Source organism: Saccopteryx leptura, chromosome 9, assembly GCF_036850995.1.
Source record: "Saccopteryx leptura isolate mSacLep1 chromosome 9, mSacLep1_pri_phased_curated, whole genome shotgun sequence".
In the NCBI taxonomy this organism is placed as follows: domain Eukaryota; kingdom Metazoa; phylum Chordata; class Mammalia; order Chiroptera; family Emballonuridae; genus Saccopteryx; species Saccopteryx leptura.
This window is the reverse complement of record NC_089511.1, coordinates 10,463,430-10,487,790: the sequence shown is the minus strand read 5'-3', so window position 1 is coordinate 10,487,790 and position 24,361 is coordinate 10,463,430. Positions and strand designations below refer to the sequence as shown.

Genomic DNA, 24,361 nt, shown 5'->3' with positions numbered 1-24,361 from the left:
CCCAGCCTTTCTCTGGGCGATCTGTTTCTGACTCTGTATTTCTGTCAGACTCACTCATCTACTCACCAACACAGGGCCGCTGAGCTCTGCGAGGCACTGTGCTAGGTGCTGGGTCAGCAGGGAACCAGGCAAAGTCCTTGCCTTCGTGGGAGAAAGTTGGTTAAGGAGCGAACAATGTGTAAACAGGGCAACTTCAGGTGCAGTGAGTGCTACAAAGGAAAGAAAACAGGGGGATTAGATAGAGAGTAACCAGGGTCACCAATGCCAGGGAAGGCCACTCTGAGGAGGGGACAGCAAAGTGAGATTCTAAAGAGGAGGAGCCAGCAGGAACAGAGTTTGAGGAATGACATTCTAGGCAGAGGGAACAGCAAGCGCAAAAATATGTTTGGGGAACGAGAGGGCAGCCAGTGTGGCTGGGGCTGACCTGAGCCGAGCGGAGGGAGGTCATGGGCCAGCCCTGACAGGCCTTGCTGACCACAACAGGGAGTCTGGGTTTTGTTGTGAGCTCCGTGGGAAGTCACAGAGGCATTTAAAGTTGGAAGGTGATGTGACCTCCTTTGCAGGATATAGGCTCTCTAACAGTGGATCAGTCAGGAGGTCCCCAAGGTCCCCACCCTCCTGCCAGGGCCAAGTTGTGCCCTCCCCCTTTCCCTGCACGGCTCCAGAGGGCCCCTGGCTGGCCTTGATGCCCTGGTCCCCAGTCCTGTCCCCTCTTTCTCACATCCTCCTTCAGCCCACCCTGTCCCCGCGTGCTCTGCAGTGCTCCCACCACAACTGCCTCTCTTGAAGCCTCCAGCCCGCCCTGAAGGCCCTTTCTACAGAGACCAAGATGGGGGCTCTGGACTTGAGAAGACCTGGCACCAAGTCTTGGCTTAGTCATTCATTAACTTGATCTTGAATGAGCCTCAGTTTCCTCTTCTTGACAATGTAGGAGTACCAATCAGACCTACGTCGTGGGTTGCTTAAGGATCAACAGAAAGTGCTGGCCTGTGCCTGGAGCCATGCCTGGCACAAGGCCAGCAGTGGGCTGTCCGCGTCTCACCCCTTCTTGGCCCAGAGCAATGGAGGAACGGTGCCCACCGCATCCCTTGCGCTGCCCAGGTTTCCGTGACTCAGCCGTGAGCCACGTGGATTCTTGACCTGGATTTTCTCTGCTTCTAACTGCCCAAACAGCTGGCCTTGCTCCTGGCGGGGAAGTCAGGGACAAGGGGCTGAAACCTGAGGAGGTGAATTTAAGCCGCAGATTTACAATAGCTTTTATGAGCTTGGCAGGTGTAGCTGAAGTGGGTGTTATCAGTAAACACAGCAAGGCCATTGAGCACGCTGGGTGAATTGCCCCCACTGGCTTGGCAAAGGCTTGGAATGTGCCTTTCAGACCCCCATTTGGAGCCTATGTAGTGGAGTGTACTGAACCTGGGGTCAGAAGACTGGCCACTCTTCAGCTGTGTGACCTTGGCCAAGTTAATTAACAGCCTGCTTCCTTTGTAAACCACACACCAGGCCCCTCAGTGCTGTGGTGGCAGGAAGAAAATACGACCATGACCAGCCACTTTGCAAATGTTGAAGCGTTAGGCCCCTGTGAGGGGATGGTGATGAGGATGATGTCTGGTACAACATAGCATGGATTCTAGAATTAGAGAAACCAGGTTCTAGTCCCAACTCTGTGACCTCAGGCAAATTACTTAACCTCTCTGAGCCTCAGTTTGGTTATCTGTCGGGGGGAGGGGTAAGAGCAGTCTCAGTGATATTGGGAGGATCATATGTGTTATACTGGGTTAAATTGTGCCTCCCACACATTCATGTCTATTTGGATCCTGTGAATATGATTTTATTTGGAAATAAGAGTTTGCAGACATAATCAAATTAAAATGAAATCATACTAGATTAGAATGAGCCCTAACCCAGTATGACTGTTGTCCTTAGAAGAAGAGGGAAATTTGGACAGAGACACAGACACACAGAAAAGAGAATGCCACGTGGAGAAGGAGACAGAGATGGAAGCAATCCATCTACAAGCCACAGAACATCAAGGATTGCCAGAGGCCACCAGAAGCTGGAAGGGGCTTCCCTAGAGCCCCCAGAGGGAGCGCGGCCCTGCCGCCACCTTGAACTCAGAACCCTGGCTCCAGACCTGTAAGGGAATATATTTTTGTTGTCTAAGCCACCCAGTTTGTTACAGCAGATGCCGGAACCTGCCATGTGTGATAACCCAGAAAAAGTGTCCAGCACGGTATCTGGTAGGTAGTAAGCACAGTACTATTACCATCGTTTTTACATAGTCATATACTCCTTAACGATGGGGATATGTCCTGAGCAATTCATCATCAGGTGATTTTTGTCTTTGTGCGAACATCAGAGAGGCACTTACACAAATCTGGATGGTACAGCTAGGTTGTATGGTAGAGCTTACGGATCCTAGGCTACCAGCCTGTGGAGCATGTTACTGTACTGACGACTCTAGGCAACTGTAGCAAAACAGCAGTGCGTGTGTATCTAAACATAGCAAAGGGGCAGTACAAACACGGCATAAAAGATTAAAAAATGGCACACCTGTGTAGGGCACTCACCATGACTGGGGCTTGCGGGACTGGAAGTTGCTCTGGGTGAGTCAGTGAGTGGGGAGTGGACATGAAGACCTGGGACATTACTGTGCTGTAATGAGCTGTGCAATGATGTGACAACAACTATGACGTCACTAGGCATTGGGAATTGTTCAACTCCATTATAATTTTTTTAATTAAATGTATTAAGGTGACATTGGTTAATAATAATAAGTTTCAGGTATACATCTTTATAACACGATATCTGGATACAGTATTGTGTGCGTGCCTCCCAAAGTATTGTCTCCTGCTGTTGCCATGTATTTGACCCCCTTTACCCTCTCCATCCCCCCACCCCCCACTTTCCCCTGGAGTAACTTTATGGGACCATGGTCATATGTATGGTCTATTGGTAGCTGAAACACGGCTACTTGACATATGACTATAATTATTCTTAGTAATGGTTTCAAGGTAGGTTGTCATGGCTACAGATGTGGTTGGGAGAGAGCCCATGCGATCTCTCTGCCTCAAGCCTTACTGGGGATGAGGAAGGCGTGGCTGCCCATGCCTTGCAGGGTGGGGCGGCTGCCCCTGGCGGTGGTGGCTGGCCCCCGTGAATCTGGGGGACTGCAACTTGGGGCATAGGTCTCCATGAGCCCCTGTTGGGCGAGGGCTGATGCCTGCACCAAATCTGTAACCTCCTGGGAGCTGCCTGGCGTGGCCCAAGCCCAGGCCTGGTTTCTGGATTCCATCTCAGCAGATGCCTCATAAACCTGTCCGGCAGCACATTCCTCCGACACCGGAGCAGCTGGCTGTCACCCCACAGCTGCTGTGGTTTTGTAACATGCAGATGAGGGATGTCAGCTGCAACTCTTCTGATAGTCCTGAGCCCGGAGTTCCCCCCCCACCCTCCGTGCAGGCAGAACCCTCGCCTTCTGCCCAGCTTCCTTTGGAGACCAGGGCGGGGCTTCTGGGGCCTTCCTCAGCAGGAAGGGAGGGGGACAGAGGCCTCCAGGGTCCTCAGACACTTGAATGGGTCTGAGCCCACTTCCCGCCTTCCTCTGGGGCCTGTCCCAGCTTCCGGGCTGGGGTGAGGAGTGTCATGGTGCGGGTTTCAGGTAAGAGGGAGGGTGTGTGGAGAGAGGCAGCCTCGGAGTAGCCGGTTCTGGCATGTTCCTTGGACTGGCCACTTGTGAATGAGGGTGTTTTGGGGACTGACCACTGGTAAATGGGGATGTTTGGGGGACCTGAGGAGCTGTCAGAAGTGGAGGGCCCCCTCTCTCCCCTGTGCTCAGTAGCACCAGGTACATTGACCATGAGGAGCAGGAAAGAGGGCTTGACCCTCCCCTCCCCTGTTCTGTCCACTCATTTATATCAGCGCTGAGAAGGCCTCAGGGGGAAAAGGGACAGGACTCCTGAATAAAGTTCCGGGTTGTAAAAGCCTGTCTGCTGGGCAGGGCGGCCCAGCTGAGTCCATCATAGGAATGGAAGCTGGGTCCCCCAGGCTGCAGCGGGTTAACACAGAGACGTGGGCATTCCGTACCTGTGGCCTCGAGCTGCAAAGCCAGCCCTGAAGCTATGCTATTACAAACGTGCACACATTCTGTCCCTGGTCAGCCATCTCGGCCCGCAGGGCCTCGGTCACCATTTACCAGGAGGCCCGGTTGCCATGGGGCTCTGAGCATTGCAGGGCTGGTTTGGGCAGAGTCTGCTTCCATGGGCGAAGACAGGGCTGATGGAAAAAGAGAAAGCAGGCCGCCCCAGGTCCCCAGCCTCAACTGCTGGCGTCAGGCTCCAAAGATGGTATCATCCCATCCAGGACGGGGCTAGGCCTGAGCGTTCTGGACCACGTGCAAGGCTGTTTCTGGGACTCGTTTCCGACCCAAGTCCCCTCCCAGTTGAATTTAACAAACAGGATCTGAGTATCTGCTGCATGCTAGGCTTTGCAGTGGAAAAAAGAACAGTAATGATAGTAATGATAATAGTCCTAACAACAACGATGGTTTCTCCATCTGTCACATGAGATAATAATAATATTACCCACCTCGTAGGATGCTCTGAGGATAAAATGAGATCTTGTAGATAAAGAACTTAGCATAGAGTTCCTGACACATAGTAAGGGTTTAATAAATATTACCAAGAATAATAACTGTTATTATTGAGGCTGCCATTTATGAGGACACGGAGGTTCAGAGAGGTTCAGCGCCTTACCTGCAGGCAGATGACAAAGAGCCTCCAATGCATGCTGCGGATTGACACGGGGTGACAAGGACCTCACCGACTGTTCCCTTGAGAGGGTCTGGCGCAGTGGTTTCAGACCTGGACTCTAGCGCCTGCCTGGGTCGAGTCCACAGAGCAGGGCCAACAGCTGCACGTGCACCGCTCAGCGCAGGGAAGAAGGCAGGGGTCCTCAGCCCAGAGTCGGCCTGTTTGCCAGGCATTGTGTGGCTTTTAGGCCGGAAAGCCTTTTGGCTCTGTCTTTGGACTGTGATTCCCTAGCTGCTTGAAGTGTCCCAAGTCCCCAGGTCTCTTCCCTCCAGAGAAGTTCACTGCAAAGGCTGTGGGGACATCACCCGGCCCAGGTGAGTGGTGCCCAGCTTCCAGGAGTTGCTGGGCTCAAGCAGAATGCCAGGTTGGAAGGCTTCAGAGCAGAGTGAAGTCGTTTTATTTTTTAATTATTTTTATTTATTTATTCATTTTAGAGGAGAGAGAGAGAGAGAGATTGAGAGAGAGAGAGAGAGAAGGGGGGAGGAGCAGGAAGCTTCAACTCCCATATGTGCCTTGACCGGGCAAGCCCAGGGTTTTGAACCGGCAACCTCAGCATTCCAGGTCAACGCTTTATCCACTGCGCCACCACAGGTCAGGCCCAGTGAAGTCTTAGCTATTGACAGGCATGTGGGTTTGACCCCAGGGCTGGGAATCTCAGGAGGCAGTCATAGTCTCCGAAATGCAGCTTCGTTTGTTCCCTTAAGGATGGGCCATCTGCCCCAAGAGGCAGTCATACTCTGCACCCCCCCCCCACCCAACACCGATCTCTCCTCCTGTGCTGGCGTTCTTTTGGGCAGCAATGTAAATAGTGAAGCCTGAGGCCAGGGTATGAAGCTGAAGTGACCCCTCCCTCGGACCGTGCCCTCAGCAAGCACAATCTCAGAATTGCAGTCATCCTTTCTAATTAGCTTTCCTGCTGGAAAGGCCACCAGCCCACCCTCATTTACCCAGGGAGGGACAGGAGACCCAGCGAGGGGAAGAAGTCTGCCCAAGGCCTGGCAGTGGATGGAACACAGCTATTGTCCCCGAGTACCCACTTTTTTCCAGCACTCCAAACTGGCTTCCCACGGCTGCCTCCTACTCACTCATGGGCCCCCCCTAGCCATTCTTATAGCATAGAGCCTCAGTTTCTCCACCTGTACAATGGGAATGATATTATCTACTGCACATGTCATGAGGATTAAATGATATCGAAGACAATCCTGGCCTGACTTGTGGTGGCACAGTGGGATAAAGCTTCGACCTGGAACACTGAGGTCGCCGGTTCGAAACCTTGGGCTTGCATGGTCAAGGCACATATGGGAGTTGATGCTTCCTGCTCCTCCCCTCTTCTCTCTCTATCTCTCTCTCTCTCACTCCTCTCTCTCTAAAAATCAATAAATAAAATATTAAAAAAAAAAAAAAAAAAAAAAGACAATCCTGTATGTAAAGAGCTTAGCCCAGTGCTTCAGGACATACCGGTCCTTCAGCAGACCCACGCTAAATTGAACTGAAGTCCTACCCTGCAGGTATTCCAGGCCCTGCATACGCCAGTGGTTTGGGATGGGTGGCGGTTCCCCTGCCTCCCCACCGAAAATGATGAGTGGAAACTGCTGAAACTACCAGCTCCTAGTAACGTCTTCCTCACCACCTGGAAGCTGGTGATGTCGACAGGGCGGGCGGAAGGTTGAGACTTGTCGTGATGACTAAGAACCCAAAGCTGTGGGAGTCTGGTTCATCAACAGTGTCAAAAATTCCCGCCACTGTTTGCAAACAAGGGCCATCCCCGGAGGAAGAGGACCAGAGCTGGGGGAGAGGCCCTGGGGCCGCCGCAGAACCAGGCCGAACGATGCTGGCAGTGCCAAGAGGCTGGCGGGGTGCTCGGGTACACACAGCTTCCCTTACCTGGCCGCTGCCTCTTCACATCCCTGCCTGCACGGCCAGGATCCGCGAGCTGGCTGCGGATGCCAAAGCCTCTTGAAGGCACCTCTTTATCGCAAGAAGCCAGGAGGAAGTGTCAGGCGGTGTCAGAGCACGGATAACAGTCATGCGGATGGCCCCTCGTACAGAACCTTCCAGGGTGGAGGGACGTCCCAGAACCCACCTGGGAAGGTGACTGGGGCAGAAACACAGACAGGGAGGGGTGCTCTGACTCAGTGCTCAAGCCTGCCCAGCCCAGCAGACAGAAACACAGCAGAGGGACCTGACACTCCCCTCTCCTGACAGCCAGGTCTCAGACATCTTTCTATACGCCTCACGCCTCACAGGGGAGCCAGCCGGCGAGAACTTCAGATCCAAGAGAAAAACTGTAAATTAGCGAGGAAAATAGTCCTCTGCGAACAGGCTGCCAGTCACGGTGCGAAGTGTACATTTGGTACAGCCCTCCTGCTGGCAAGCTGGCAACGTGTTGAGAACGTGTTAAAAAAAAAAAAAAGAAAAAAATGCTCAGACTCTTTATTCAGAAAGTTTTATGAAATTAACAACCCTAGTCTCATCCCCACCTCCTTGTCCAGAGAGTTGAACGTCTGGGCGGGCGGTGGAGAGAGAGGCGAGGTGATGTCAACAGCAATTTTATTTATAAAAGTGAAGAGTGGTGGCTGCTCACGTATCTGACCCCATGGAATGGCCAGTTTGGTCGCGAGGCAGAGCTGTTCAGCAGAATATTATGCAACCATTTAAAATAATGTTTTTCCAGGCCTTTAGACCAGTGGTCCCCAACCCCCGGGGGCCGCAGACCGGTACCGGTCCGTGGGCCATTTGGTACCGGTCCACAGAGAAAGAATAAATAACTTACATTATTTCCATTTTATTTATATTTATATTTAAGTCTGAATGATGTTTTATTTTTAAAAAATGACCAGATTCCCTCTGTTACATCTGTCTAAGATTCTCTCTTGACACTTGTCTCGGTCACGTGATACATTTATCCATCCCACCCTAAAGGCCGGTCCGTGAAAATATTTTCTGACATTAAACCGGTCCGTGGCCCAAAAAAAGGTTGGGGACCACTGCTTTATACGGAGCTCTGGGTGTGTCCCCAGACATTGGGATCTCACCTCAGAATGGGACCGGGGTCTCATCCTCAGTCTGCGACCTGAAGTTCAGAAAAAAAGTAGGCCATAGTAGAAAAAAAATCACTTGGAAAATGGTTATCGTATGAATTTAAGTGAGAAAAGGCAGAAAGGAGAATTGCACGAGCACTGCCACTATAATTAGCTGGTGTCTCTGGAACCCCAGCTGTGTGCCAGATGCTGGGCCACAGGTCTTATGTGCTTACTCTGCTGTGGTTACTAGTCCCTAAATGGGTCAGGTGCTGGTACTACGCCCATGGTCACAGGAGGAAACTGAGGCATGGAGGAAGTGAATGAGCCAGGTTTCAACCCCAGGACGACCTGACACCCCTAAACCCAGTTTTAACCATCACACCTATGCGGTCTCTCCTTAACACAGATGTGATATTTGTTCAAAGTCAAGCACCAAAGAGAAAATCAATGCTGTATATTAAGGGTGGTGGGACTGGGGGCTTTTTCCTCTCTTGGTTTCCACTCTATTTGTACAGGGAAAAAAAAAAAAAAAAGAACAACACCTAGAATTTGCAGCAGATGGAGAGAAATGAATGGGGAAGTTGAAAAAAAAGTGGGAATGAGTTAATAATGTATGCCTTGGTTCAGAGCAGGGAAGAAGGACGATTTAGGAGCCAGAAGTGAAGCGGGGAGCATTTGGGTGGTGGAGCCCTGCGGCTCCTGGACGGGTCTTCGAAGAGCAGACACAGGAAAGGGGGGCAGGGCTCTCCCCACTCCTCTCGTTCTTGCTAAATCTTTTTATCATCAATGCTTAAGTACATATCTTCTCAGTGTTTGCATTCCTCTCATTTTTTAGACTACAGGAAATGATAAAGGGGGGAAAATATCTTTGTTTGCTTTCTACCCTGGAGCGCTAGGAGAGGGTTATCTCTGCCAAATTCTTTCTCAGGTCATAAGAGGTTTTAGGTTCCCTTCATCCGAGAGCCAGGGAGGCACCGTGGAGTCCAATCTCCCTGGCAAATGCAGAAAGCAGTCACTGTCTAGAGGTTTAAAAGCAAGGTGGTTTTATTGTTGGGGGGGGGGGAGGGTTGCCTTGGTTCTCTGCAGAGACCTTTGGAAACGGGAGAACCTTTTCTCCTGTCGACACAGCTTTTTAGAAACTAGGCACCCTTGGGCAGGGCTGGGGAGGGCACAGAAGGAGTGGGAAGGGGAGAGGGGAGAAGGGTATCATTTGTTTGAATATCAATGGAGCACCCAGTGTCTGTAGGAGCCGAGTCTATAGCAGCGGAGAGAGATAGGAGCTTACAGTGCCCCCAAGGGCTGGCCAAGACCCCACCCCTTCCTGTCCATGGAGGAGGAGTGTGGCTTCTGAGAGCGAGCCGGTGCAGCCAAGGGCCAGCCCACCCACTAAGCTCAGAGTTCCATGCCCACATTTTGCAGCTGGGGGGAGGGGGTGTCAAGCTCATGCTCAAAGGTTGGGGTGCAGAGCCCTGCCTGTCCCCTCCACAGATCATCCCCAGCTCTTTCTGCACTGTCCATGATGGACGGTTTTGGGGTTATTGAAAGATGTGGGTTCTAATTGAGTCAGGATTACTTAATATGTGAGTCGTAAGTCCAGAATGTTGTTCTCCGACTTCCAGAAACTGTTTATTACCCAGAATCATGCAAGGAGACATACTTTTCGCAACTGCAGGGTGCGTCTTACTGACTACAGCAGAATAACTGCTTGAAGGATCCATCTCTTACTTCCTTTTTGATAAGAATGATTGTGAATTTACACGGAAAGAAAGTCTGTTTGAATAGGCTTCACATCCCCTGTCCTTCCCTTCTGGCTAATACCTGATCTATTTATTTACTCAGAAAAAAACGTATGTGATACCAGGCACTGGGGTCAAGGAACTGATGGCCATTACAACCCAGTGGGGAGGCGGTGGCAGAAAGGGGAATAGTTGGGTGACTCTGGACCTACGATGGTGAAGGAAGATGACCTTTATACTTGAAAGACTTGAAGGACAAGCAGGAGTCGGTCAGGTAAAGGTGGGGGGAGGCAGGTAGGAGCAAGGGTAAAGATGGGAGGACTTCCTGGAGGGGAGAACAGCATTGCCAAGGCCTGATGATGATCGAGTAGCAAGTTGAAGCACTCAAACTGGAAAATGGTGTTCAGCCCTACCTGTGCTTTACTCTGGGTTACTATGAGAATCAAATCGAGCAAAATCCTGCCCTTTACATCGTTCTCAGCAGAATTCTCGTGCTCCTGGCTACCTGGCAAATCCTCCACTTTCCTTGTAGCCAGGGAGGAGTTGACTGACAGTTTCTCCACCAAACCATCAGGGAGGTTTGACACAGAAATGACCCTAAAGTCATTGGTATATAGTTCCCCGTGACATTGTGTATTCTTAAACTAAATTTTTACCACCAGAAAGGGATTCTTTTCACATTTCAAGTCTGAGTTTTGCTAGAATGCTGAAGATGCCTCCTCCTAATGCTTCAAATTTCTTTTTTCCTTCACTGGTGTTTTGGTCTTAATAAATGCTTGCACCTATACACATAGGATAGCACTGTATGTTTGTGCATATGTATTACACACACACACACCAATTGGGTTCATATCTTAGCTCTAACACACACTATTTGTGAACAATCTTTTGGAGACTGCTTCCTTTCCTGAATAATGGGGATATGATGATGCCCACCTCGTCGGGTGTTCATGGTTAACAGGGATCTTGTTTATAAAGAGTTTAGTGCTGTGCCTGGCACGGTGTTAGCTTTGAATAAATGGTAGCTATTATGTGCATAGAGAAAGAAAAAGACTGTCCTAAAATGTTGGCAGTGTTTATCTCTAGTGGGTGGGATTATGGTTACAATGAACATCCATTACTTTTGTAATCCGAGATAAAGAACAAGAAACGTTATTATTAATTTAAAAATCTGGTTTTGGCTTTGGTGGGAGGAACCTGTAGTTAATGTCAGTGTACAAGCCAGCAAGTAAGACAGGGCATCTGGTTTTATACCAGGACTTTAAAGAGAGACTCTACCCCCACCCCCCGATCAAATAATAGACACTACAACAAAGAGAGATAGATACTTGGTCAGGAGTCTAGAGAAATTTTGTCCTCATCCAACCTTGCTGTCCCCTGACTACTGCTGTCTGGAGGGCAGACGGGTGGACCCAGAGAAGGCACCTCTCAAATTCTGACCTTCTCTCCCATTGGGAGGTTATTGGGGGTTCTTATCTGGAAACCTTTAACGCCCCAGGAAACCATCTCAGGAAAGTGACATTTATCTTCTATGGGGCATCTCTGCTAGAAAATAAACACATACTAGCCCACTTCCAGCAGGGAGATTGTAAATGTCCTCGTCTGGCATCAAGAACAGTCGGAGGCCCCAAACCCTGGCTCTGTCTCTGGTTGAGATTCTTGACCACCAGCCCAGTGCCTGGGCAGCAGCAGGGGGCAGAATCTCCCCGGGCTACACAACCTGCCTCAGTCCCCTCTGTGCTTCTCCTGGGCCATCCCGTGCCAAGCAGGAAGGGGCAGAGTGCCCACGCTCCTTATCTGCAGACCATCAGCCTGCACTGGGCTAGCTTCTGAGCTGCTTTCTTTCTCCTCCTTCCGCACCCTGGAGGGGAATCTTGCTGCTGACTCGGGGAGTAAAATGCCGCCTCTGTTTGGGAGACAAAGAACAGAGTGGCTCCTCCCGGTCAGCTGTCTCTCCTTGGCTCCCCTAGACATACATATTATGAAGAGGGCCTTCCGGGGCTACCCTGGGAGCTGCTGCCCTCAGAACCATGTTTTCACTGGGGCTTAAAGGAATATGTTACCTTAAAAAATCCCAAGTAGCTTTCCTGCCCTGGGAGGTATTAACCAGCCTGGGGAGAGGTGAAGACCGTGGGAGTGTGGCTGGGGAGGCAGCATGGCCTCCTGGTGTTCCTACTAGAGCTAGTAAGAACACACGTGTGAAAACGTGTGATCATGAGTGAAAGTGCATGTGTGTGTGCGCTCACTAGTGTGTGAGAGCACCCGTGAGAGCGTGTACTCGGGTTGAAAAGAATGTGTGTACTAGAGTGTGAGGGGCCGTGTGTGTGTGTGTGTGTGTGTAAGTGTACGTGTATACTAAGGAGCGTGGGAAGCGTCTGTAGGGAAAGGTGGGTGCATGTGTAAAGTGTGAACATGTGAAAGTGTATACATGTACTAGCTCGAGTGTGTGTGAAAGCATGTGCTAGAATGTCAAAAACCGTGTACTAGAGTTTGTGAGTGCTTGAAGGACAGCAAGAAAGCATGTAAATGTGCGTGTGTGTACCAACTAGAGCGTGTGCAAGTTTTGCACTAGGGTTTGAAGATGTGTGTATTAGAGTGTAAGTTTAAGTGCAAAAGTATGTCTGTACGAACTAGTTTGGGAGTGTAGTAACTGGAGCATGTGTGGGGGACATGTATACCAGAGTGAGTCTGTGCATGAAGGCAAGACATGAGTGTGCGCTGGTGGGCGAGCACGCACGTGTGCACCCGCGCGTGCGGGGAAGGAGGTGTGTGGTGCGAGGAGGCGGGACACCCAGGGGACGGTCTGGGCGGAGCACGGGTAGTCGCGGAGTGGACTGCCCGCGTGTGAGTGTGAGCGCGCGAGTACGAGTGTGCGGAAGCGCGCGCGCGCGCACACAGCCACCCCCTCCCCGGCCGGGTGGCAGCTGGTTGCCATGGAAACGCGCCGCGGCCCGAGTTAATCATTTCCTGTGGAAAGTGTGCGGGAGGGGCGGAGCGGGGCGGGCCGAAGAGGCAGCGGCGTGGAGCTGCCTCCCGCCGGCTGGCCGGGCCGGGCCGAGCCCCCCGCGCTGCGGCGAAGCCGGAATTCTGCCTCCGCCAGGCCGGTGAGTCGGGGCCCGGGGCGGGCTGGGCGCTAGGGTTCCGCCCGGTCCGCTGAGCCGGTCGCCGCGTCCGGGCCCACCCTGCCTGCGGGATCCCCCTGCCCGGCCCCGCTGAGGGGCGCGGGGAGGACCGGGCCCCGGAGACCCAGCCCTGCGCTGTCTTCCCGGCACCGTCCCCCTTCCAGCCAGAGCCGAGGACCTGGTCCAGAGCAGGACGTGGGGCGGCACGTCCCCTAGGATCAGAGCAGCCTCGGGACCCCCGTTTCGATTTCATTGGCCCCGGGAATGCGGACCCTACCGGGGAACCGCGTGTGCGGTCAGCGCCGCCTCTCCTTTGCGGAGGTCCCCGCACCCCAGGGCTCCCTAGAAGGCTGCAGTTCTGGGCCCTCCCACCACGTAGGGTCCCCTGGGCAGTTCGTTTCCCCCTCACAGGGCCAAGGGTGCGGGGCCAGCCCCGAGGTTAGAAATGAAGGCCTGGGCCGCTCCCCTCCTGGGCAATGGGAGATCGGGCTATTGACAGCGGCAGCCTGCGGGGTTCCAGTAGGGAGAGCAAGCCAGAGGCCACCTCCTTCAACCCCAGTTGTGAGTTAGAGCAGAACTCTGGCGCAGTGAAGGGCCTGGCCCTGGAGGTTTTAAAGAGGAAGCTATGTTTAAATACTCAAGTACTCCTTCAATCCCCCAACACATGTGTCTCAGCGTTGTGGGTGGTGGCCACCCCTGGAATTTCACATTCCCTGGCTCACCCCGTTCAGGCTGGGTGAGCACCTCTCCTTGCTCAGGCATATTCCCCATGCCCTTGGTAAAGTAGCCGTCTCCTTGGCCAGGGAGAGTCATTTGCAAGGAATGCAGCTTCAGAATGGAGCTCTGTGTTTTCAGTGACTGGACTTGAGGGACACAGGGTGACGAGTTCAGCTGCCCGTATGGGCACTAAGGGAGCAGAGGTTTTGAACCGTGGGTTGTGGAAAACCCAGGATGGGTGGCTGTGTGTAGGGGCGGTCCTAGTTCTTGTTCAACCTCCCTGACCTTCTGCCCGCTCTCCCCGGGAGACTAAGTCCTTCCCAAGTTGTCAAGTCTGTCCCTCAGTCATTGCAGTATCCCTGGTCTGGGGGCAGGGTGGCCTGAGCTGGGAGAGGCAGTGACTCCTGCAGCTAGCCCCTCTGCATTCAGCCACCTCTAGAGGGAGATCAGTGGAAAATAAAATGTTTGAGTTCTTTGTATATGCCAGTCTTGTTTTGAATACTTGATATATGTAGTGTCTAATCCTTATACCAACTGTAAATGGTAGGGTTCTCCCAATTTTCAGATGAAAATAATGAGGCACAGAGAGGCAAAGTAATTTTCCCAAGGTCATACTTCTATTGAGAGTAAGTGGCAGAGCCAGGTTCTGGACCAGCTTTTGGTCATGGCCACTCTAATATAATCGCCCCATGGACCTACCCCGTGAGGCCTGGGTTGGTAGCAGCCCTAGTCTTGGGCTTATTTGAGCCCTTGATACTTGACCTTCACACCCCCCACTCTGCTAAATTCAGCTGCCTTTTCCTCTTCAGAATCTTGCACACACCCTTCCTCTTTCTTCCTGATATCTTCCTGGCTGCCTCCCTGACTTCCCTTCCAGAAAGCCACAGAATATTGTCTCTTCCTGTCCCTGCCCTTGAGACTTAGCTGATCTCTGTAAAAGTGTTTTCCCTCAACCATGGTATTGACCTTCAGTGCCCTGCTCTGCATGCAGATGGAGCCCTCCCTCCCAATGGTCATCAGAGTTGCTTGTGTGCCCAGCTCTGTGCCAAGCAGCCTGGAGAAGAGGATGTCTGGCTGTTCCCCCGATCCCTTCCACTCCACACTGGCCCTTCTCCAGTTCCTCAGTGAGCATCCTGTATACTTGGATTAGCCTCCGTCCCATCTCCTGGCCCACAATTCTGCTTCCAACCCAGTGAGACTGCGTCTAGGAGCCTCTGCTTGCAACTTGTCTTCCTCAGCCAAGGTCGGCAGAGACTACGAGCCCCTGGTCGGGAGCCTGGCGTTCTTCCAGGTTTTACCTCTGTGAACATTGTTCACCATATCTCTAGGCCCTTGTGCCTTCACTTTTACTTCTTTTGTCTCTTGATGCTTCAATCATTCCTGCCCCTCTGTCGACCCGGCATGTTCCAGTGGCTCCTAAATACCACATCCTCTTTACCTCTTGGTTCAGCCTCTCCTTCCCACCTAGCCAAACTTCCCCAAAGAGAAGGAGGTGGTGGCTTCCTGTAGCCCCTGCCCACTCCTTGGTCTTCCCTCTACCTTGCTCCATGGACATTTTCTCTTAGGGACCCCCCAGGGGCTCCTTCCGGGTTGACCTCGCTGGGGCTGAGGAGAGATCTGTGGATGATTCATCGGAAAGTAACCATCCTCTCCTTCCCACTCACTGGTCACCTGTGAGCGCTCTGCACCTGCCTGGTGCTCCTGCCACCTTCCTTCTCCAGCTGTCCTTCTCACCCAGAGTGAACTCTGTCCTCCCTGGTTGCCTCTCATCTTGCACAACCTTTGGTGATTGCATCCTCCCCTGTGGCACAGTGGCCTCCCAGCTCTGAGCCTCCGAGGCCAGCCCTGCTCTCTCTCAGGCTTCAGCCTGAGCCTTTGCATGCATTTTTTTTTCCAGAGAATTCAACCAAGAAGCCATCACTGGCTATTTGGTGTGGATGTAGCTGTAGCTCCAGGCTGGGTGCTGTTGGGCTGCAAAGATTAACATGCTGTGAGCTCTGCCCTGGGGAGCCATAGAGGGTCCGGAGAGATGGACATTCATCAGATAGATATCTTGACTGCCTGGTAGAAAGCAGTCAATGTAGTGATAGTCATGGAAAGTGGTCTTCAACCCAAGCAGAACCATTAGAAAGGCTTGGGTACCTCCAACTCCATTTTAAAACCATAAGCAAACCCCCACATTGCCTCTTGAGCTGACTGGCTTCTTCTGTAAATGGCATCACTGTTTGTCCTAGTCTGGGACTTAGGTTGGTCACCTGACATGCTCGCTAGGCCTAGAGTCTAGGCTGTTTAGCACACAATAGGTGGTCAGTAAAAACCTGTGCAGTGAATGCAGGAAGTCTGTTCTGTTCATTTGCTCATTTATAAGGGACCTGTGGAGATTTCCATCCAGACCAGTGCTCCCCACCCATCCCAATTGTCCCACAGCTCCTGGGGCCTCCCTGCAGCCTGTGGTGGCTGTGAAGGTTTGCTGAGTGTTTACCTCCCTCCCCACAGGGAGTTTTGAGGCCATGTCTCTCCTCATCAAAGGCTTCTGGCAGGTGCTTGGCACACAGCAGGCATTCAATAACTAATTATTAAATGAAGAATGAGTGACTCTCTGTATCTCAGCTCCTAGCCAGTTGCCTGCCACGTTGTAGGCAAAGAGTGAAGGCTAGTTTGAATCCATGAATGAGCTGACTTTAACAGAACTTGATACGTAAACCTAACTTGTCACTGGCAGTGGTCAGCGTCCCTTCTGATTAGATTTACAGAGTTGCCATTGACTCAGGCATGCTTCCTCCATGTGGGGCTGTGTGACCTGGCGTGTCTTCAAACTGCCAGGCTCCGAGTGGGAGGACGGAGATGTGAAATCTCCACATTGTGCGCAGACTCACCTGATGGGCTGCCCTGTTCTGAGCCTCCTTACCCTGACTGGTGACAGGCCCCATTTCTTCCCGTGAGCCCCGGGGTCCTTGGAGGACACGCGAGTTGGCGCAGACCCTCTCGATCCAGGCTGCGGCTAGCGGTCTCAATCCCGTCTCCCTGTGCTCTCTTTCCGTAGGCAGCCGGGCGCCCGGACGAGGTTGCTGAGCCCCGGGCCATGGTCCAGTCTCGCCGGACCTGGAACCTGGGAGCCACGCCCTCGCTGCGCGGCCTGTGGAGAGTGGGCCGGGCCCCAGAGCCCGAGCCGGGGATGGCTCGCCCCGCCCCAGCCAGCCCGGCTGCCCGCCCTTTCCCACACACCGGCCCGGGGAGGTTGAGAACTGGTGAGTCCGCATTTTTAAAATGCTTCTTTATTTCCCTTCCTTCCGCCAGATACGAGAGATGAGAGCGAGGTTTCTCGCAAGTTCCTAGGCTCAGACAGAGCTGTCAGGTAAATTACAGGGTCCGGCCGCCCGCGAGCCTGGCCGGGCGTGGAGTCAGGGCGTCAGTCGCGCTGGGCTGCTGCCCTGAGCTGTCTGCGCACAGGAGTCGCGGGCGCCGAGTTCAACTTGAACGCAGTCCCCAGGGCAGCGGGAGAACGCTGCCAGCCGCCACGCGGCCCCGGCCCAGCCAAGTCCCGGGAGCTCTGCGGTCCGCCCGCCCGTCCTTGGCGGAGCGCTCGGGGTCTCCCTCTGGCCCTCCCTCCGGCCCCTGCCCGCGGCTGGTAAACAAGGTAGGTGAGGTGGCTGCCCCGCTCCCTGCGCGCCGCTGACACTCGATCCTGCCCGGGCTGGCCCGCGGATGGCGGGAGGAGTGGACCGAGGCTGCCTCGGATGGGGACCTGGAGGGATTTGGGTGCTGTGCGCTGGGTTTTAGGTGTCATCCAGGTGGCTTTGGTAGGGGCCCCCGAAAGCAGATGGGCATGAAAGGAGTCCCCGAATCTGGGCCCCCGCTGTCCCCGTGGGGGAGCTGTCAACACCGGCTCTCCTTTCTGGGTCATGTCCCCTGGTGCCTCCAACGTCAAGAAGTGAGCGGCAACCCTGATTCTGGGTTGCGGCCGGACTGTCTGGGTTGTCAGGGCTGGGGAGCAGCCCTTGACCCTCTCTCCCGAGTTAGGCCTGGGCAGGTCTTCCTGGAATGGGCAGGGGAGGGAGGTGTCTTCAGGCACGATGCCTTGGGTTTTTGCTGTCTGTTGCTGTTGACCTACAGGGAAAGGGGTTCAAATCACAGCCTGTCTGAGCTAGCAGGATCCTTCACTGCCATAAGTTCCAAGCCCATCCATGTAAAGAAAGGGAGACTGAGGCCCAGAGAGGGCACCCAGGGAACTCCTCTTTGGTGCCCCCTCTCACATTGTGCCATCAGTGGCAGCCAGAGCAATGTCCTCTGAGGTCTTGCTGTAGGGGACAGTGAGGCTGGGATGACCCTGGGGACCTCCAGGAAAACCTTAGGCTTTGGGGTCAGGTACCCCCAGTTGTCTGGAAGGGACTGATGATGGTCTGTACCCCTACAAGACTGTCCCAAGGATGACAAATGGAATAGGAACAAGTATTGCTTCTCTGATTTAAAAAAAAAAAAAAAAGCAAGAAGCAGAAAACAAAAACATATGCCCTTATAAAACTAAAACAAACAAACACCCCTCCCCAAAAAAAACCCCAAAACCAAAAGCAAAGTATAAAAGAAAATAAAAATCACCTACAGGCATACTTTGGAGATATTGTGGGCTCGGTTCTAGGCCACCACAACAAAGGGAGTATTGCAATAAAACAAGTCATAATCTTTGCTGGTGGAGGGTCCTGCCTTCAATTTGTAAAAAAACACAGTACCCATGGAACACTGTAAGCAAAGCATGATAATACGATGCCACTATAAGCTTGTCACCAAATATTTAATATACTTCTTCCCAATCTTATGTGTGCACATGTGCATGTGTGTATGCATATAGGTCTCTCAAATGAGTGTTATGAGGATTATGTAACTATGTAATCTTGTATCCACTTTTAAAATTTGAGACAAAGGTCCGGTGAAGTCCTGTGTATGAAATGCTGAGCGTAGTGCGTGCCTCTGCATAGGGTCTCAGCCAACTTGGTTGCCCCTCAGCCCCTACCTTTCTGGGTACCTGGAGCTGTGTGAACACTTTGTCCTTATCACAGGACCGAGTTTAGTACCTTATCCCCATTTTATTGACAAGGAAACTGTGGATCAAGGCACTGAGGATCTCATCACGGCCCAGGGTGGTGGCGCTACAGTTTGCCCTGTGGGGCAAGCCCCCTCCCACCCTGCCTGGCCCCACAGGCTGTGGTGGGGGTTGGGGGGGGGTGGGTGGGTGTCGATGTGACAGTCAGCCCTGTCCCCCGTCCATCCGGTGAGGGAGGCAATGTGTCAGAGGCACAGGGATGTGCTTTAGCTGATCCTGACTCTGCTTTTGGAGGCTGCAGGGACCGAGCCACCCAGCATGGGGTTGGTCTTTATGAAGGCAGGGGAGAAATTGCCACCTAGAGGCGGCCTGGATAATAAAGCCAGGGCCCCAGGATGCACCTCCTCTGATGAGTGGCGCAGCCAGGTTGGTGTGGCTTTCTTCTGTCGCTCTCTGTAGAGGGTGCTTGTGAGCATCAAAGCCACCCTGGAGGGAGGGGCGCCCCGCAGGGTCTTGCATGCCCTCCTGGAGAGAATCCTGCAGTGGTTTTGGTAGAAAGGAGCGCAGCCCCCGCCCGGTGCCAGGCTCCCCTCCGCGCAGGGCAGGCGTGTGAGAGCATGTGTGTCCCCTCCTCCCTGCGCCTGGGTTGGCTGGAGCGTGTGCAAGCCAGGCTCCGCTGTGGCCCTGCCCAGTGGTCCATGACCAGCAGTCAGTGCCTCACTTATCTTTTCCGTCCTGGGACAGGGCGTGGAAAAGACACCCCGGCCGGCGGTGATGAGGACTCTGGTGCCCGAAGTGCAGCTCGCCCAGCCCTAGCTCAGTGCCGAGCCCTCAGCACGGACTGCGCAGGCCCCGGGAGTCCCCGCAGGCTCTACCTGAGCGTGCAGGTAAGCACCGGGGGCTTCCAAAGCGTGATGGGTTCAGCCAGGCAGGTGTGACTTGCCCTCTGACCCTCAACAGCTGGGTGCCCCCAGCAAGGGAGAGCTGGGGACCTGCCTTCTGCCTCTTTGCCGACCCCCTCACAGCACATCTGTCTGTGAGTGTAGATGGAGCAGTTTGCTATATTAGGTTATCTCGGGGGAGATCACAGGAGAGGACAGGCTGCTTAGCCACACCCTGGCAGAGGTCTGAAAGTGGGAAATGCGAGGCCTTCTCTGAGAAGCTGGGAGGAAGACAGGCAGGTTTTAGGGGAGCTGTTCAATCCCACTAGGGCTTGTGAGTCCCTGGGGTCATACTTGTATTTCCTTATTTAAAGGGGGCATACAAAGCAGACAGAGGGCTTTGCCAAAACTTGGGTCCTTTTCTCTTGCAGTTATCACCAAGTGACTTTCAAAAAACAAACGTTACATAGATAGGTATGTTTGGTTGTGGAAATAATACAGAATGGTTGCAGTAATAATAGCTGCTATTTATTGAACACTAACATTATGCCAGGCTCTGTCTCACATATTATATATCTCACGTCAGTCCTCATAACAGTCTCAAGACACAGTTACTGTTTTATAAAATAATGGAGGTTTCAGAGAGGTTAAGGAACTTGCTAAAGGTCACACAGCAAGCTGGGATCTGAACCACAAATATGACAAGCTTTATAACATATGGTGTAAAGAATTTGCACAGGGCAGAGATGTAATAATACCTAGAAACTGAATGCTTCCAGTAGTCCTGTATCTTTGAGAAATCCACTATTATGAGTTTAGTGTTTGTCTTTCCCACATAACCATTTAATGATAGTTATACTTTTTTTTTTATTATTGATTTTCACATACTATTCTGTGGCTAGCTCTTTCCTTTGACAGTAAATCTTGGTGATTTTTTTCATGCATGTCAATATCTAGAGAATGACCTCATTCTTTTTTTACTTTATTTCATTTTACCTCATTTTTTTAAACTGTTGCATAATGTCCTACCTCAGGGTTTACCTTGAATTTTCTAGCTGACCCCCCCTGTATGATTTCTGACGGCAGCGAGCGCCTTGAATATTTACACATTCACGCGCCTATAGTGCTGAGGAACTTGAGGCCTGCGTAGGCTCTGCACTTTTTCATGAACGCGCTTGTGAACACACGTTTATGAAGTGCGTGCGCTGTGCCAGGGGCCGTGCTAGCTGCTGACACTCAGCAAAGATGTGACGTAGATCTGACAGTCTGGGGGAGGTGCTGGGGAGTAACCGAACGACCACCAATGTCCGAATGCAAACCGGGCAGGGCACAGGGCTGCAGAGGCGGAGGTGGAGGGCCGGAGTTGTCTGGGTGTGTTGGCAAGGTCCCCGCACCGCAGGAAAGACTGGTGCATGGGAGGGTGCCCCTTGAAGGGACATGCATCCATGGAAGACAGGATGGAGTGTGGGAAATGCACGTGCCCTTTGAGCGTGTCCTCCCTCATGCAGACGAGTGTCCTGTGGTCCCGGGCGGCGTCTGGTCCCAAGTCTTTATCTGAACGTGGGCCCAGAGCTTGATGTGACTTCCGAGATGGTCTCGGGCTTCAAGGTTTCTTTCTGTCCTTCTTATGTGGTTCATCTGAAAATGGAACCCGATGATCCTGTTACCGGTAAGTTCTGTGAGAAAAGCAGGTCTGGTACAAGAACAGTTAAAGAAACTAGAGAACCCTTTCTCTCTCTCTCTCTGATGTGAGCCTTTGGTAGTTAAATCGGAAGGTGGTCAGAAACTGGCTGCCTCGCGCTGGGCGGTGGCTCTGTTCTTGAATTTTGATTATGGGGTGTTATACTGTGGTTGCAGCCGAGGCCTGGGGTCAGCAGATCTGCTGTGCATCTCTGAGGAGTTCCAGCCGGTAACCAGTTTCCACAATCCTGTCCTCCGGGCCTCTCAAAGCTCGGTTATATTCATAGGTGCTTCAAGATCCAGTACGTGGGGCCGAAGTAGGGACCCAGGCACAGGGAGGTGACTGTCGGCTTAGTGACCCTCTCTGCCAGCCTCTCCAACAGCTAAAACCCGAGACTGTCCTTATGGAGTCACAGTAGAAATTCCCAGCCCCCTTGGGGGCCTGTCTGCCCTTCCTGTGGCTTGGCCAACAGACCAGAAATAGTGTAACCTTTGCTCTGGTCGGCCCATGGAAACTTCCAGCTGCCGGCCATTGCCGCCACCGCTGACAGGCCTGCTCGTGATGGTGTGGCAATTGGTCAAAGGGTGGGGACAAAACAGAGTTGGCAGCATTTTCCTAAATACGAGAGGCAGCCTCTCTACCGCCCCCCCCCCCAAGTAGAACGCAGCGTCAAGGGAGGGAGGGAGCGGACTGAGAACTAACCAGCCTGGTGATGTCGTATTTTGCTTCTCTTCAAGTCTCTTCATTGGCTTTTTGGCGACAAAAGTATATAATTTGAAGGCTACAGAAATAACATAATACCACCTGGCGTGGGGCTCTCACTGGGTGGCAGACACTCTGAGTATGTACCTCAGGTGTCACAGTGACTTTTTATACCAGCTCCATGAGGTGGGTGGTCATCCTCTTCTCTATTTTAAAGAACAGGACAAATGAAACTTCAGGGAAGGGAAGCGACTTGTCCGGAGCCGCTAGCTCACAAGAGGCAGGAAGCCAGTCAGGCCCTTTCGACTCTAGACTCGGAGCGTTTTAAAAAACCTAGCATTTGTCTCTTTGGAAAATAGTGGGCACAGAGATACACGAAACATGTCTCGAGTCTCTCTTCCCAGACAACTTCTGTTGATGTTTAAAAACAACAACAACAATAAAAAACACACTGTAAATGTTTATAAAGTTAAAAATGCAAATGCCAGCAAGGTTCAAAATGAAATGTACAGCCCCCCTTCTCTCCTTCCCACATGCTCTCTGTTTCCTTTCATTCTCAAAAACGTTTGAATATTTAAACCAGTGGTTCTCAAACTTTTTAAAGTCGGGGCACATTTAAAATCCTACAAATAATTATAGGCGCACTATATACAAATTTCTGAGACATGTTATAAAAATTAAGTCAAATATTAAAGAAAAAATAAAGTCCAAGCGTGCTTTTATGGTAATTAAACAAAATAAATACGACAAAATTAAATTTATTCTGACATTAAAAAACATTTTTATGTTACATTTTTTGAGTTACACTTTTTAGAATTCATAAAAAAAGAGGGGTTAAAAAATAAACGACAAAAAAGTTATCTTTTTATATATATAGATACATTCTTAGTAAGATTTAGTAAATTCGGCAGGTCCCTGCATGAATGTGTTAAGTTTTTTCATTCTTGTGTTTATGAGAAACATGAACCTGATGTGTCCTAGCAATTTCTTCAATGTTTGCACATATATTTGTTGCGAGACCTTAGTTGTCCATTGATTGCTTTCTCATATGTGCCTTGACCACGGGCGGAACTTCAGCAGACTGAGTAACCCTTGCTTGAGCTAGTGACCTTGGGTCCAAGCTGGTGAGCTTTTGCTCAAACCAGATGAGCCCGCGCTCAAGCTCGCGACCTTGGGGTCTCGAACCTGGGTCCTCTGCATCCTAGTCTGATGCTCTATCCACTACGTCACACCCCCCCCCCCCCGTCAGGCTGTTTGTGCATATATTTGAAAGGCAAACTCTCATTTCCTCGTCAATACATTGAAGAATTCCTCTCTTTTTACTCTTAATTGTGTTGAGTGTAGAAACCCCCCCACCAAACATATCATCTTAACTTTACACCAAACCAGGAGTCCCCAAACTTTTTACACAGGGGGCCAGTTCACTGTCCCTCAGACCGTTGGAGGGCTGGACTATAAAAAAAACTATGAACAAATCCCTATGCACACTGCACATATCTTATTTTAAAATAAAAAAAAACAAAACGGGAACAAATACAATATTTAAAATAAAGAACAAGTAAATTTAAATCAACAAACTGACCAGTATTTCAATGGGAACTATGCTCCTCTCACTGACCACCAATGAAAGAGGTGCCCCTTCCAGAAGTGCGGCGGGGGCCGGAAATATGGCCTCAGGGGGCCGTAGTTTGGGGACCCCTGCACCAAAGGATTGAAGAAACTGCCTCCAGTCTCTCCGGGGAACATGGGGGGTAGTGTAAACAATCCAGCACCACAGCTTAACAGCCCTTTGCAACCTAATCAGGCAAGTGAGGTCGGGGGTTGGGCAGACTGCCAGTTTACAGCCAATTCCCCACACCTCTGTCCCCCAAAAATCTAAACTCCAAAAACCCTCTTGGTTTTTTGGTCCCCAGCAGGCACATGTTCCTCTGGAATACCATAGGGCACACCCCTTGAGAACCACTGGTTTAACCCGTGCATGTTTCTCCCTCTCACCTGACCTCCCCGGAGAGAACCTCTCTTTCTGTTTCCCAATGTTTTCCCCAGGTGGAGTTTATCTCGATTACCCTCAAATGGCGTCTTTCTGTGTGAGCAGCCGGGGGATTTTCTCTGGAGGAAAGGTTTTCTGCCCCCCCTGTGGTCCCTGCCTGCCCTGTGGTTGTTCTACCCAGCCTTCTTTGCCTGGGCTTCTCCTTGACCAGGAGACAGGGTCCCGTGGTCCTTAGATAGTGATGCTGGGTCGAGCTGTGACCTTCCCTTGCTTGTGTGGACCCGTGTGCCCCGTCCTCAGCAGCCCCAGGCTGGTGCCATCTGGAGAGGGGGGGGCAGTTGACGTCACAGGGGGCGTGGCCTTGCGAGGACCGTGTGCCGGTGAGGCTGTGAGGCTGTGAGCCTGGGAGCCTGTCTGTGTTAAGCGGCTGCTGCACTGCGGACTCCTGCCCCGCAGGACCAACTGGACGTTACTGGAGGATTTCTAAGTACTCAAGAACCTAAAAGAGTTCTTGGGTTTTTGCTGGAGGACAGGGCCGGCGGCCGGTGGGGGCCAGGGGAACACACTGCCACTGTCTTGGTGTAGGGTCTGGGCCCATTTTCTTCCGGACCCCAGGCCTCCTTGTCCTCACTGCCCCGCGCAGGGGGGCACGGACCGGCTGGG

General features: G+C 52.0%; 1 protein-coding gene across 10 annotated transcripts in view; it reads left to right on the top strand.

Moving 5' to 3' along the window:
• Positions 1-24,361, top strand: part of KIFC3 (kinesin family member C3) — a 68,162-nt gene that overhangs the window by 19,235 nt on the left and 24,566 nt on the right. For 5 of the 10 annotated variants that reach the window (XM_066348181.1, XM_066348180.1, XM_066348177.1 and 2 more), the window contains exons 3-4: positions 16,450-16,654; positions 19,189-19,331. In XM_066348181.1, coding sequence (XP_066204278.1) covers positions 16,450-16,654; positions 19,189-19,331 — 348 coding nt within the window. Of the gene's footprint in view, positions 1-12,494; positions 12,672-14,397; positions 14,531-16,449; positions 16,655-16,706; positions 17,044-19,188; positions 19,332-24,361 lie in introns of those variants that run through there. The other 5 variants (XM_066348179.1, XM_066348178.1, XM_066348186.1 and 2 more) reach the window with 5 other exon arrangements.